Source organism: Antechinus flavipes, chromosome 4, assembly GCF_016432865.1.
Source record: "Antechinus flavipes isolate AdamAnt ecotype Samford, QLD, Australia chromosome 4, AdamAnt_v2, whole genome shotgun sequence".
In the NCBI taxonomy this organism is placed as follows: domain Eukaryota; kingdom Metazoa; phylum Chordata; class Mammalia; order Dasyuromorphia; family Dasyuridae; genus Antechinus; species Antechinus flavipes.
The window spans coordinates 74,736,906-74,750,972 of NC_067401.1; the positions used below are offsets into that span (position 1 = coordinate 74,736,906).

The 14,067-nt window shown below is 44.5% G+C and overlaps 1 protein-coding gene across 2 annotated transcripts; it reads left to right on the forward strand.

Annotated features, from left to right (window-relative positions):
- Positions 1 to 500: 500 nt before the first annotated feature.
- Positions 501 to 6,624, forward strand: HLX (H2.0 like homeobox). Of its 2 annotated transcripts, XM_051993338.1 has the most exons (4): positions 501 to 1,623; positions 2,414 to 2,593; positions 3,615 to 3,799; positions 5,604 to 6,624. In XM_051993338.1, exons 1-4 carry the CDS (start codon positions 999 to 1,001, stop codon positions 6,123 to 6,125), a joined length of 1,512 nt encoding a protein of 503 aa, XP_051849298.1. In that variant the 5' UTR covers positions 501 to 998; the 3' UTR covers positions 6,126 to 6,624. The 2 variants fall into 2 exon arrangements, with proteins under 2 accessions (XP_051849298.1, XP_051849299.1); XM_051993339.1 differs by lacking the exon at positions 2,414 to 2,593 and having other exon boundaries at positions 502 to 1,623.
- The last annotated feature ends 7,443 nt before the right edge of the window (positions 6,625 to 14,067 follow it).

The following is a 14,067-nucleotide window of genomic DNA, read 5'->3' on the forward strand; positions in this document are numbered from 1 at the left end:
TTCCGGCTGAGGGAAGGAGGCATGGATGAGGAAAGGAAAGAAGTCAGGTTAGCGCGCCTAAAGGGAAATTATGCACTCCACTGGGAAGTCAAGGACTGGCTGTCGCACTCCGAAATAGATCGAGATTCCCCTAGGAGATCGCTAGGGAATTTAGAGGGCAGAGTTTGGCCCTATTACCAAACCTTTCTTTCATTCCTATGTTGATGATGATATAGGGGTGCTTTGGGGCCGAATCGGCCAGAGTTACCCCTTTAGCAACAAAAGATACAAGAAGCAACAGAAGCAAACTCCAAATACTGCAGCCGCTATTTTGGCGTGGTCTGGGCGTGGACGACTTCACTGGTAACGCCCCTTCTTCCTAATCCTCCCTCCCGGCCATTTCCCATTGGCTACGAGTAACACCAATGAGCATCCAGATTGAGGTCCTACCCCAAGGCTGACTCAGGCACTCCTGCCAAAACTTTGCTAGTTTTTAGAGAAATTTTTTTTTTAAAATTATAATTGTTACTGTTGTTTTAAATTTAGCTGCTAAGGTTTAGTTGTTTGGGTTTTTCATTTTCATATCTCTTATTCCTTTTCTCTATACTCTTCCCAAGAGTTGCGTGTTTGTTGGAGGTGTGTGTGGGGGTGAGCAGTCTCCCTCCCTCCGCCCCCGCCAACCCGCACCTCCCCACCTCCCAGCGGCCCCTCACTCGCCTACGGCCAGCGGGGAGCGAGGCAGCGCAGAGTTGTTCTTAAAGTGGGTGGAGAAGCAGTTGGGGGTAAGGAAAGTGACTAGTCCTGGAGCCTGGTCTTAGCCTCCGGCTTGCGAAGTTTCCGCTCCTTTCAGTCTTCACTCTGGGCTCGGAGGAGAAACGAAAGCTATTTGTTTTGTTTTGTTTTTTCTTTTCCTTCTCTGGCCTTCAGTAGACAGCGCCACCCCTGCACCCCACCCCTCCCCATCCCACTCAACCCCCGGCTGCCGGCGCCGTAGCGGAGGCAGCGGCCAGCGAGCGAGGATGTTCGCGGCGGGGCTGGCTCCCTTCTACGCCTCCAACTTCAGCCTCTGGTCGGCGGCTTACTGTTCCCCGGCCGGCGCAGCAGGCTGCTCCTTCTCCCTGGATCCAGCCGCGGTCAAGAAACCCTCCTTTTGCATTGCAGACATCCTGCACGCGGGTGTGGGGGAGCCGGGGGCAGCGGCTGAGAGTCCCCTCTCTGGGGGCTCTTCCACAGCCCTCACAGCTCACTTGGGTTCGGTTCACCCCCACGCTCCATTTCAAGCTGCCGCTGGATCCCCTTTGCGACCCACTCCAGTGGTGGCGCCCCCCGAAGTCCCAGCCGCTTTCTCCCAGAGGTTGTCTCCGCTCTCAGCTGCCTATCACCACCACCATCATCACCAGCAGACTCAGCAGCAGCAGCAACCTCAGCAGCAACAGCAACAACCCCAGGCGCCGCCGCCGCCACCGGCAGCACATCGGCCTGGGGCCATCCAGCCCCAAGCCCCCGGGGCGAGGCTGCTGGTTAACTCCCATCACCATAACGGTTCAACTCCAGCCCCCTCCAGCAAGGACCTCAAGTTTGGTATTGACCGAATTTTGTCGGCGGAGTTCGATCCCAAAGTGAAGGAAGGCAACACATTGAGAGGTAGGTCCCCGATCTAGAAACCCTTGTCAGGCCTCTCCTTGACCACTGATTCTCATATTCTCTCTCTCTCTCTCTCTCTCTCTCTCTCTCTCTCTCTCTCTCTCTCTCTCTCTCTCTCTCTCTCTCTCTCTCTCTCTCCTCCTTCATCCTCTCACTTTCCCTCTCCTCCTCCCCATCCCAATCTGATTGCAAGTCTTCTTGTTTCTTTCTTAGTAGGAAGGCTTTGGGGAAAGGAAGAATGGGGAAGAAAACTGGCCAACTTTACCATAGCATAATTCATTTTAGGCTTAAACCTTGCCTTCCTTTAAAAAAATTCTTTCATAAACATTTTTTAAAAATCATGCACGACTCATACTCCGTTAGTACGGTTGTGTTTTCTATATTATATTTTGGATATACTCATTCTATGTTCTCTGTTTACTTACTCTCCTATCTGTAGCTAGAATTGCTCATCTTTGAAAGATTTTCTGTTCCTTTTTCTCTGTTCTCTAGTAAAATTCCCCCTAGAGAATGTGTAAAAACATGATCGTAGAAGGTAAAAAATTTTAAACCGGTGAGCCTCTTGTTCAGAGTGTAGAACGAATTCCCCCATTTATATTCTGGACAGATATTTGACAGGTGACTTCGTTGTGTAATTTAAACTTAAATACTTTCTATATACTTGCGTGTAATGAGTGCTTTTACACGCCTTGTGTTGTAGAAGAGGGAGAAACATAAAATATCGAGTCTTGATTTGAGGGTGTGGATTTACTGGAGGTGTAACGGGTTCTCCTTGTTCCTGTGCACACAGATCTTACCTCCTTACTAACTACGGGCCGGCAAACTGGGCTTCACCTTCCCGCTTTGCAGCCTTCTGCGGGCCACTTCTTCGCGTCTCTAGATCCTATTAACGAGGCCTCTGGTATCCTGAGTCCCTTAAACTCAAACCCGAGAAGTTCAGTTCAGCACCAGTTTCAAGACACTTTTCCAGGTACAGAAATCCTGTTTATGGGAACTCTATTCCATGCTGAGAATATAGATCTTATCCCTGGGGATAAGAGGTGGCACAATCAGCTACAAAACCTAATTGAACCAAAATGTCAAATACGAGATTCTCCCTCCTTGGGACGCCTCCTCTCCTTCAACTCTCCCTTCCCTTCCTCTCCCCCCCTCCCCCCACAACATATACAGGTTATTGAATCCAGGGAGCCCCAATCAACGTTTTAAAAATTCTTTGCATTAATGGGTAGATAAGGGATTTAAATGATCTAAAGTGAAAGGTTTCCCATTGAGTGATTGAGGAGCAGCTTCACATTTCTAATGTCCTCTTTCGGAGAAGGAAGGGGGGGGAGGGGGAAAGGTGCACTGAATGTAGGGTCAGGAAATGGAGGAACTTTTCCCACTCTTGGTGTGTGAGTGGATCAGCTGAAAGGAAAATATTTTAACACAACTATGACTGTAAATTGATTGTAAAGTCATTAAGAATTATGTAGTAAAAGATCAAAAAAAAAAAAGGTGGGCCTTTTTAGAGAAAGAGAGAAAAGAAGGATGAGAGAGAGAGAGAGAGAGAGAGAGAGAGAGAGAGAGAGAGAGAGAGAGAGAGAGAGAGAGAGATTTGAGGTAATTATCTGGATCATTGAGACCAAATTATATTTTTGCCCATACCATTCAGTAGAAAGGTAAATACATTTTTTCCCTTTTAGTTTACCAGATAACAGCCTCAATTTTCCTTTCCATTTAGCACGCTTTTGCTGACAGATTTGTTGTATTCAGTGTCTCAAACTTACTCTGTCGAGACAGAACCGAGAATCCCTGTGTAGAATTCTCTGCGGAGCTCTACAATCTATTAGAATCAATATTTTCAAATTTATGGTACCTGCTTTGTCAGTGCACCAAACTCCCCTCCGCTTTCTAGTGTATTTATCAATAACCTGTTTTCTCTTCTTTCTTCCCTTCCCTTCTCCTCTTTTTGGCTTTCTCCCCGTTTCCTTGCTTTCTTCCCAAACTCACAGGTCCCTATGCAGTTCTGACGAAGGACACCATGCCACAAACATACAAGAGGAAGCGTTCTTGGTCTCGCGCGGTTTTTTCCAACCTGCAGAGGAAAGGTTTGGAGAAAAGGTTTGAGATTCAGAAGTATGTCACGAAGCCAGATAGAAAGCAGCTAGCCGCGATGCTGGGCCTGACAGATGCACAGGTAAGATTCCTTAGCTATAGGTCTGAAGAAAGCTGGCCCTCTCCGTAGGGATATCCGAGTTTAGACTCTGACTTTCTTTAGCTCCCTTCCTCCCTGGGTTCTTGCCTTTCGAATCCAGGGAGACTTTTTTTTTTTCCCCTGTTAGTTTTTGCTATTTCAGAGTAGTGCTGCTCTGGAATATGTAAGCGCATTTTAAACGTATTCCCATCCTTTACTGGAGAAAATTAAAACATTGAATTTTATGAGACTTAATTGAAACTCATATCTGGTTGCAAAAGAGCAGAGTATGGAGGGGTGGGGGTAGGGAAGAGAGGCAGGGGAAGAAAAAGACCTTAGCCCAGCCCTAAAGATTTATGTCAATATACCCTGCCTGTTTATTTTGGCCAATAGAGGAAAGTACAACCAAGAAAGCCAATAGGCCGCGAGAGATAATAATTATGTACTCGACTGAAGTGCAATTCTCCGTAGGAGGCAGATTATTTCAAAGGAGATAAAAATTCTTAAATCGAGAGATTTTTTTCCCCTTCCTCCTTCCCCGGCCTCTGTTGCTGCTGGATTGTGAAATCCCTCGTTGGGAGGAAGTGAAAACCTCTTTTCAAACGGAATTATTTACCTCCCCCCTCCCATCATTCCCCCTTTCTCCCCTCCCTTTTCCCTCCCCCCCGCCCCCCCTCGCAACTGGGCGAGGAGGACGCTAGCTGTGGACACGCAGAAGCCAGTCGAATTTTCTAACTCTGCGGTCTCTGAAGAAAGATTCAGTTTCCTGAACAGAGAGAAGAAAACTGTTTCTTTCTTTCTTTCTTTCTTTTTTTTTTCCCCTTCCGTAAAACACGCAAGGGCTTTTCAGCAGGTTTTATGCATTTAAAAAAAATCTCCAACACAAAAGGAAATCTATGAATACACTAGATTAAAACAGTCTGAGGAATTAAGAATTCTGGGGGCTTTAGATTTTAAAGGGGACTGTCAAAAGTCATCATTGTTCCTCGTCTTCGTAGATGAGCAAGGGAGGGGGTTGGGAGAAGAGGGGAGGAGATTTTTTTTTTTCCTCTTCTTATTCTTCCTTTCTCCCTTCCCAGCTCAGATCACAGGAACAGACTCAATCATCTACTCTTTCCTTCGTTTTTCCTGTCATTCTGTCTATAATTCTGCTCTTACTACCCCCACCCCCCAACATACACCCCACTGGCCTGCCTTAGCCGTTTTCCACCAGCTGCGGATGTTATTTTTAAAAGTGAAGCTGGAACTTATGTGAATGCTGTGTGTCCCCCAGGGGATCATATATATTTATATAGCTTCTCCTTCTTCCCCCTATTATTCCCTTTTTATTTTTCACGTTTTTAAATTCTAACATTTTTTGAATCCAAGAAGAATTGGTTTATTTCCTATTAATGGGCGGGGGAGGGGGATAGTCTCCTTATTAACCACTTGGCACAAATAGGCCCAAGGACTGCACTAATTCTCAGTGCTTACTCAGGAGACTCTTCTTGGTGTCCCCTTGTTATGATTCTTCTCTCTCCTGTTCCCTTCTCTCTACCCCCAAACTTCTTACTAGATTGGTTCACGGTGGGTGTATTAAAATTTTCCCGTTAAAATAGAATATAACAAGGTGAGAATTGGTGAGGGAGAGATCTGAAAAGGTCCAGCAGTCTGGGTCTTTGGGAATATATTTCCCTCCAAAATAGACCGTAAAACTCATAGTTCCTGCCCCAGTACAATCCTAGTGCCAGAGATCGAGGACTTAAATGGGGGAAAAGACCAGAAAGAAAGCAAAAAGGACCGAATTTCATCCCTAGTTTTCCCGCAGGTGAAGGTGTGGTTCCAAAACAGGAGAATGAAGTGGCGCCATTCCAAGGAAGCCCAGGCCCAAAAAGACAAAGAGAAGGACCCGACTGAGAAGCAGCCAGGAGTTGCTCCGATTACGGAATGCGAGAGAGAAGACAGGAGCCCCAGCCGGTCGGAAGGGGATAGCGAGAGCAGCGATTCGGAGTCCCTGGACATGGTCCCCAGCGACACGGAAAGGACTGAGGGGACTGAGCAGCTATTACACCAGACCAGCGTTATTAAGTCCTCATCTTCTTCCTCTTCCACTTCCTCATCCTCTTCCACCAGCCTCAACACCACAACCACCACGACCACCGCCACGAGTAACGGCGGAGGCGGCGGCGGCAGCGGCAGCGGCGGCGGCGGCAGCAGCAACAGCAACAGCATCAGCAGCAACAGCAGTAACAGCGTGAACAGCAGCTGCAGCCCAGAGCTACAGACGCCGCTGCCTCTCCACTGCCCGGCTAACGAAAGCGCAGAGCCCGCTCCGCTTGGCGGCCTATAGGCCGGCTGGCAGCTAGTCCGCTGGCAGAAGGGAGAGGTGCATGGCGTGGAGGGTGGAGGGATCCTTTTTGTGAACTCCCTGGCATGTGGGCCTTTCTTGCTAATTTATATCATGGACCACTACAGGACCACAAGGACGCAGGCAATGGCGGAGCCCCTTTCTGTATATATGCTCTCTGCTTTATGTGACTCTCACTAACTACCCCGGAGCTTTCTCCTTATACTAAAAGGGACTCTCAGATATTGATTGGTATTTTTCCCTCCAACATGATCCAATGCTTACTCGACCCAAACAAGCCTTAAAAAATTTTTTTTGGGGGTAAAGGGGATTGGAGAAGGGAGGCGGGAAGAAACACTGCGAAGTGTTTGACAAAACTGTCTCTCCTCCCCTCCCCCCTCCCCACCAAGTGGTCGCGTTGCTTTCTGTATTCTGGCCCAGCACTTGCTGCACTGGGAACGACTCAGTCCTGTAAATAAAAATGTTTATTACGGTTTGTAAAGCCCGCCTGGCTTTCTGGGGAGGGGCGGCTGCCGAAGTCCAGATGGACTGCAGCTTGTGATCTCGGTCTTCCTCTACAGCTTATCAAGGGAGAGGAGCTGAGTTAAGAGTAACAACCCAAAGCTCCTGAAACGATTGTGTTTTTCGAAAGCCTAATACCTGAGAAACGCTTTTTAAAGGTGCAGTCAATAACAACCACAACGATAAAACAACCATTTTACTTTCTTGCACAAAAGGTCTGGGCTTTCGAATGATTCTCAGTGAGATCACTTCTTGATCTTGAAAGCCGGTGAGTCTTCTGAGAACCTAGGCAGAAGAAATGTAGGGAGAGGGAATGGGCACTAGGCAGCCCAGATGAGCTTTTAATTGAGAAGCAGATCGATCGACTTTCACTAAGAACTTTAACAAGTTTGCACCAATTTCCCCTCCGCACCTTCCTTTGCTTGGAGTATCCAGAAGCTCTTGGAAGGGACTGTTGTTAGCTCAGCTGTTCGAATGAGTAGGGTGGTAAGGCCTGGAGGATTCCAGGAACCAGCTAGGACAGTTTATGTCTTTGTGGGTGGTTCAACCCAGCCCACCTCCAGTTCTGGAGAACGCCAAGTTATTGATGTCAGAAGAACGTACAGTTAGATGGAGATGTTAGAGAATTCCTATCCCCAAGAATTCCTAATCCGGGGAATCTATAAAGGCCCAAAGGGATAAATAGATTTCGGAGTTCCTTGAACTTACACAGGACAAAAAAATCTTTATTGTCATTAACAATTAACTGAAATTTAGCTTTTCTTTCAGTTATTCAATAATTCTTTCAATTCAATAATGAATTTCAGTATGCAATCAATCCAATTGATTTATTATTCATTTATTTTTAGACTATTTTGAGATGGTGTCGCCTATGTTTTACTAAGCTACCAAGGGAACCATGATTCAAAAAGATTAAGAATCTCTACTCTAATCGAATGTGCTTATTTTATAGATGGGGAAACTGAGATCTCAGAGGTGAAGAAGCTATTTACATAAAGTCACACAGCTGTAGAGTGTCAAAGCCTGAACTAGAACGTATGCTCCATAGTTTCCAATACAATGCTGTTATTCCATGAGAATCTGAAGGCAGTAATACATCCCACCTCCACATGAATAAGAAAACTTGAATTTAGTTTCTTTTGTTAGTGGGGCCCCACGCAAGATTTTCTTGGAAGGCAAAAAATATCAAGCCCTTATAATAGCTGCAGGCACTTCCGATCTCGCTGTCCAGTGTGTAGGCCATCAATTGGAAGTTTAATCAGACCTAATAGAGAGAATTAATGAAGTTGTCAGAAAGAAGAACTAAAGGACTGGCGAGTATGTCTTTGTCTTATCTATCTGTCCTTCTCACACACTCATAGGTTGAAAAAGAGTAATATCTAATCGGCTACAATTAACTGATTGCTTTGAGCTAGGTGCAGAATTGAGTGTGCCCTCAGGACTCCAATTTCCAGAGCCAGTTTTCAAGAAGGTAGAGAAAGTGAGAGTGCGGGCAGATGAGTAATTGAGAAACTGAGGCAGTTGCCACAAGGAATCCGACACCACCTATTGTGTTCAGGATTTAGAATTTGCTTCTCTCATTTCTGTGGCTACAAGAGTGATGAGCGAGAGAAGACAATATTGAAATTTCTTTTCTGCTTCAAGTAACTGGTTCTTTCCTTCGAAGAAGTTAAGGTCTGTTTTGCCACCGTTCAGTTTCCGGTCTCGCACTTTTTTTTTTTTTTTCTTTCCACGCTTGATAAATTTGCTTCAGTAGAAAAACCCAGCTCAATACTAGGTTCTTTTCTATTCGACACCAGTTCTTTTAAATCAGAGACTTTTTTAGGATCTTCGGAAGAGAAGCTTAGAAAGGGAAACAGAGGTCATGGAGGCAGGTGGGAGGAAGAGATGGGTAAAGATAAAAGGCCCAATAAAGCCTTACAGATTAGCTAGGAATAAAACTCATTTTAAAATCACCCTCAAGAGCCTCAAGATACTTGCGATTGATCGGGAATACACTGTGCAATGATCAAGTTGCAAATTAATTTCATTGCCCTTCTAGGGCTTCAGTTAAGGCCTTTAACTACCGATCTGAATACTGGAGGCAAGTCTAGGATCATCTGACTACGGTAACAATTAGGATGATAATCATTGCTATTCTATCCACCGAACTGCTGACTATTAATATATGAAAATTAACAACGTCAGCAGCCTAAGGCACTTTGATTTTTTTTTTATAAGCACGTTCTATTATCCTCCACTGCTGAAAATCGTCTTAGAGCCTAAAAACTTTTCCAGAGTAAAGATTTAGTAACTTAGCCTTTGGTTTATGAGACAGTTGAGCCGAACTTGAACCAGGATTTTACAAACGCAATCTGTGCTCAATCAGAGCTTAAGTCAGCCCCAGCCCCAGCTCCAGCATGTATCCTACTCTCCCCTCTTTGAAAAGTGCATCGGTTGGCTACCTTGCGGATCAAGATTTCTCATCCTTGTATTTTGATTTCTGATCGAATCCTGAGAAGACGCAGCCTCGTTTTTTGGGGTAGGACCCCCTAGATCCCTGGAAAGGAAGGAGTTTTTTAAGCGCAAGCTTTGGCTCCGGCTCTCGGGACCAAGCCAGGCACTCCACCAGCTTTTAGAAAACTAATCTTCCAGGAGATTTACCACCAGGGATTTAGCCATCCTTCTTCTATGCCCGGAAAACGCCCTCCTTTTCCCAATGGAAATAGAATTAGATTTTTAGTTTTGGGGGAGGTAAGAGAAGAAGCAGAAAAAGACGAGTCTGAGTCTTTAAATTTTATATATCTTAATTTAATAACGTAAAAGGTTCAGGGTGGTGTAATGGAAAAGTGCACTGCTCTGCGTGGGAGTGAGGAGAGGGGTTCTAGTCAAGGATTTGTCTTGTTGTGTAGCCTTGGAAAATTCACTTTCCTTTTCCGGACCCCAGTTTTCCCATCAGTAAGATTGGGTGAGATGAGCGCTGATGTCCCTCCCAACTCTAAATCCTGTGATTTTTATAGTTTTAAGGTTCAGCTTCAGTCGCGTAATTTCAAATCAAGAGCCACAACTTAAAGGTGACTCGAACCAAAGACCTCAGGACCAGGAGTTGGCAGAGACTTGGAAGGGGAGTAAATTAGAGAGGAAAACCTGTCTTTCATATCTGGACCCGAAACTAGTCTTCCCATCTTGTTCGCTGCGAAGGCTCAATAGGCTAGCTGTAGTAAACACACCACAACCTTTGAGAGAGAGTGAGATATTTGTTCTTACTGCTTTTTAGTGATTAACACTGATATTTCTAATAAAAGGAACAAAATAGAGAATGTCTACAATCAAAAAGGATTCCGCCATCAACTAAGAGAGACGCATCGGTGTGAATGTGTGCCCCAACTTTATTCCTATACAAAAAAAAAAAAAAGTGGAGGCAATGTGTGTGTCTCTATAGAATATTAAGCCAGCTCGAGGCTCGGGCTCCTGCAGCCTGAAGCTGCCTTGTTTAGATTAGATTAGAATGGGTAAGAACAAAGCTCCAAGAATTCCCTCTTCCTAGCATAGAAATTCTCCTTCCTTCCTTCCTTCCTTCCTTCCTTCCTTCCTTCCTTCCTTCCTTCCTTCCTTCCTTCCTTCCTTCCTTCCTTCCTTCCTTCCTTCCTTCCTTCCTTCCTTCCTTCCTTCCTTCCTTCCTTCCTTCCTTCCTTCCTCTCTCCCTCCCTCCACCTTTTCTTCTTTCCTCCCTCCTCCTCCTCCTTCTCCTCCTCCTTTTCTTCCTCCCTCCCTCCTCGTCCTCTCTCCCTCCCTTTTTCCTCCTTCCCTCCCTTCCTTCTTCCCTCCCTCCCTTCTTCCTTCCTTCCTTCCTTCCTTCCTCTTTTTTTTTGTTCTTTCTTAAAAATCAATAACACAAAAACCATACATTTCTTAGCTAGGATTTTCCTTTCCCTGTATATATCTCTTCAGCTGGGCAGGATCCAGAGGAAAGGAAAAGAGAAGTATCCGTGAGCACAAAATGTTGTGGACGATTATCCTAGTCTTTAAAGGACTCTTCCTTTTCTGAAGAGCCTTCTCTCTTTCTTCTACTACCTGGCTAAAGTACAAGCTAAAGTACTTTTTGACCTGTGTCTTTAGAACATTATAAAGTCTCTGTATGATGATGTCTATTCTGCATTTAACTGTCCACACACTCAGAGTGAATAGTCTAGACAAAGATCTAATCCCGTTAGGAAGGAAACGAATCTTTATAATCCCATTGCTCAGCTTTATGTATTTTACGTTCTAGACTCGAATTTTTGCATTATTCTGACCTTCCCGGTCTCTCCGCCTTTGCCTCAACGCCTAGTATGGCTTCTTTACCTTCCGCTTCTTCATTCCACCTATGAAAGTATTTTCCTCTCAAAGCCTTCTTCAGATTCCACTCTTCCACGAAGACTTCTTTGGCTGCCACACCCTGACTCCAGCTGAAAGTAATCTTTCCCTCTACAGAATTCTCATTGCGTTGTATTTCTTCGCTCCTACCTCCCTCTCCCTTGGTTCATATTTATTTGGACACGTTCTTTTTCTGCAGTCAAATTGCAAATCCTTGAGAGATTCTGCATCTCCTCTGAGAGGAGGAGGGACTGTATTTGGAGTTGTGGGAAATTAGGTTCAAATCCTTGGGAATTGTGAGATATATCTTCCAGTTTCATTTTCATTATCCACAAAATAGGCTTAACACCTGTTGTAGTACCTGCCTCGCAGGTCTGTTGTGAAGCTGAAATAAGATAAGTTGTGAAATATAAATGACTTGTATTGTTTGTCTTAAGGATTGCTGAGTTCTATTGGAATTGATTGGAGTCAATAAAAAATACCAGTGTGCTCTACTGCAGGTTTTCCTAGTTTAGGACACGTTTCAGCTTCTCTTTTCTATTATTGAGCTTTAGTTGCAAAAACAAGTGACAACATTAAACAAATACTTAATTGTCACAGTAAGCGAATTTTCGAAATTTCAAAGTTATACTTTTGTATAATTTAATATTAAAACCCGCTCTACTTCTACCTCTTTTGCTTCCTAGATAATTGCCTCCCCCAGTCGTCTTTTATTCTCAGGAATCACCCAGACCTGCTACCCATCTTCAGTCAAATGCCCCTCTCCTCACTTCCTTTTTGTTTGCTTGAAAAGGCTCATCCTCTGATGCGGCTCAGGTTCAGTTGGCTTGAATCCCAGTGCCAATTTACTGGTTTTCTACGTGGATCACATGTACTAGGACTGCCAGGAGAGCAGGTTTCTTTTAATTTTCTTCAAAGCAAACCATACATATCCAATCCTAGGAAAGTGGCTATTTCTAGCCTATTTATTTACAGGATTTACAAACATCATATGTCTCCCCCCCAGTTCTCCACACTCTCCTCCCTTCATCTCTCCCCTTTCCCCATCCCTCCTGTTCCCCACGGAAGTGCTGCAGAAGATCACAGTTGGAAAAGCTTTTGCTTCTTGACTGGGAGCCGAGTTCTTATTTGTACCTTTGTAGGGATACGGCCTGAAAAGTTTTTTCCCTCCTCCTTCAGGTAAAAATTATTTATTTAAGCAGTTCTTATCATAATCATAGTAATAAAAAAGCAAAATATTTTTCTTCATCAAAAATAAAGGAAATGATCTTAGGATCCCACACAATTTTTTGAAAGTACCTCTTGTAGTTCCCAAGATTTGCAAAGCTGAAGTCCAGTGTAAGTGGAACCTCATAGAGGCTCGATCTTGAAACCCTCCACCAGCTCTAGAATCTGGTCTTCTTCCAGACCTCTAACCACAGTCCCTGTTCTTTCATCATTGATTCTTTGGCAACAAAGCTGAAGAAAGGATTCTCAAGGCAGCAGAATGTTTGCCAGGAGATAGGGTTGGGCCTGAAGATGTTTGTCCACTGGCCAGCAAAGGGGGACCTCGGCCCCGAAGACAGTTCAAAAAATAATGATAGCATTCAAAGTCACCACAAAGCACCGCCACATCCATGATCTCATCAAAGCCTCACCACAATCCTTTGAGGTAAGTGGCTGGATCTTAGAGTTTAGTACTGAATCCGACCTTAGAGATCATCTAGTCTGACCCCACCCACCACCTTAATTGAGAAGTGAGGATTAGGAGACTCCCAATTTACAAATGAGGGAACTGAGCTAGAAAGCCACAAAACAAGGCTTCAAACTTCTTCTCTTGACGTGGTCCAGAGAACTATTATACCGCTCTTTTCTATAAGTAAGTTGGTGAAGAGATTTTAAAAAGGGGAGGGGAAAAAGAGAGACAGACATGACCTTTCCATTAAAGGAAGGGGAGATGAGCAGAAAGGCCATTAGCTAGTATAGGGTCGCATTCTCTCTCTATGTCTCTGTCTCTGGATCTCTCTCTTTCTTTGTCTCTCTCTGTCTCTCTGTCTGTTTGTCTGTCTGTGTCCCCCTCCCCCCCTCCACTCCTATCCCTCCTTCTCTGGTCTGTTTTTCATTGGATTTCATTTGGGCCGCTGACTTCCTAGGGAGGGATGGAAGAAGGCTGAATAAGTCAAGTTCTCCAAGGAATCAGGATGGACTTAGATAGGTGGATGCTGCAAAAGCTCACCATACTCAGGATGGCACTTTTCTCTCTGAGGCTCTGCTCCTCTGCAACATTTAGACCAATTAGTCTTCGGGGTCGGTGGGAGTGCAGTTCCCACCTTGGGCCAAGGTGAAGGAAAGATCTTCTCTGAATGATTTAGTGACCTGTTTCTTCACTGCTGCACTTTATCTAGAAACTTGAAGACAACAAATTTGTTGCGAGTTACTCCTATATATAGACTTTGGTGAGGGAGGGAGATCTGAAGGATCAAGTAGCAGCCAACATTTTCTCAGTGAGGCTATATTCCTACTCCTTCGGTCTCTCTCTCTTTCTCTTCCCCTATCCCCTCATCTCGGTTTGGGAGTTTGTTCATCTCGTGTAATATGTAGACACCCAAATAACTGGGGAGCTTTATCCTCCTTTTAAAAAACAAACAAAAACTCCCGAATTTACCTTTTTAATATATAAATATGTTGGTTTTGCCTTAAAGCATTTCTTTCCCACCTCCGTGCTTTTGAGCATTATTCAGGTTCGAAATCCGTATTCTCTTTCTCATTAATCTCTTTCTGTTTAAAATTCTCCCTTTCTTCAAAATCTAATTCAAGGGCTATCTCCTCCTTGAAGCCTTTCTTGGTTCTTTCTTAGTTACAAGATCTCTCCTTCCTCAAGTCTTATAGGTACTTATATCACAGTAAAATTTATTGTCATCAGTGACTTATATACACTACTCTCACTTGCCCCTCGAAATAGGATTTTTCGTCTTTGTACCTGACTAAAGGCTAGTGTAAAATGGGCGATTAATGAACAGTCGAATTGAATTTAAACCAAACGTCTGTACATAGAGACGTGCAAACTTAGAGGGTCAGAACACCGTATGTTTGTATACACATACAAACA

Excerpts from the sequence above, each read along its gene's own strand:
- HLX (XM_051993338.1), top strand. The coding sequence starts at position 999 with ATGTTCGCGGCGGGGCTGGCTCCCTTCTACGCCTCCAACTTCAGCCTC. Across the intron at positions 1,624-2,413 it reads GGAAGGCAACACATTGAGAG|ATCTTACCTCCTTACTAACT; the intron begins GTAGGTCCCCGA and ends CTGTGCACACAG. Across the intron at positions 2,594-3,614 it reads GTTTCAAGACACTTTTCCAG|GTCCCTATGCAGTTCTGACG; the intron begins GTACAGAAATCC and ends CCAAACTCACAG.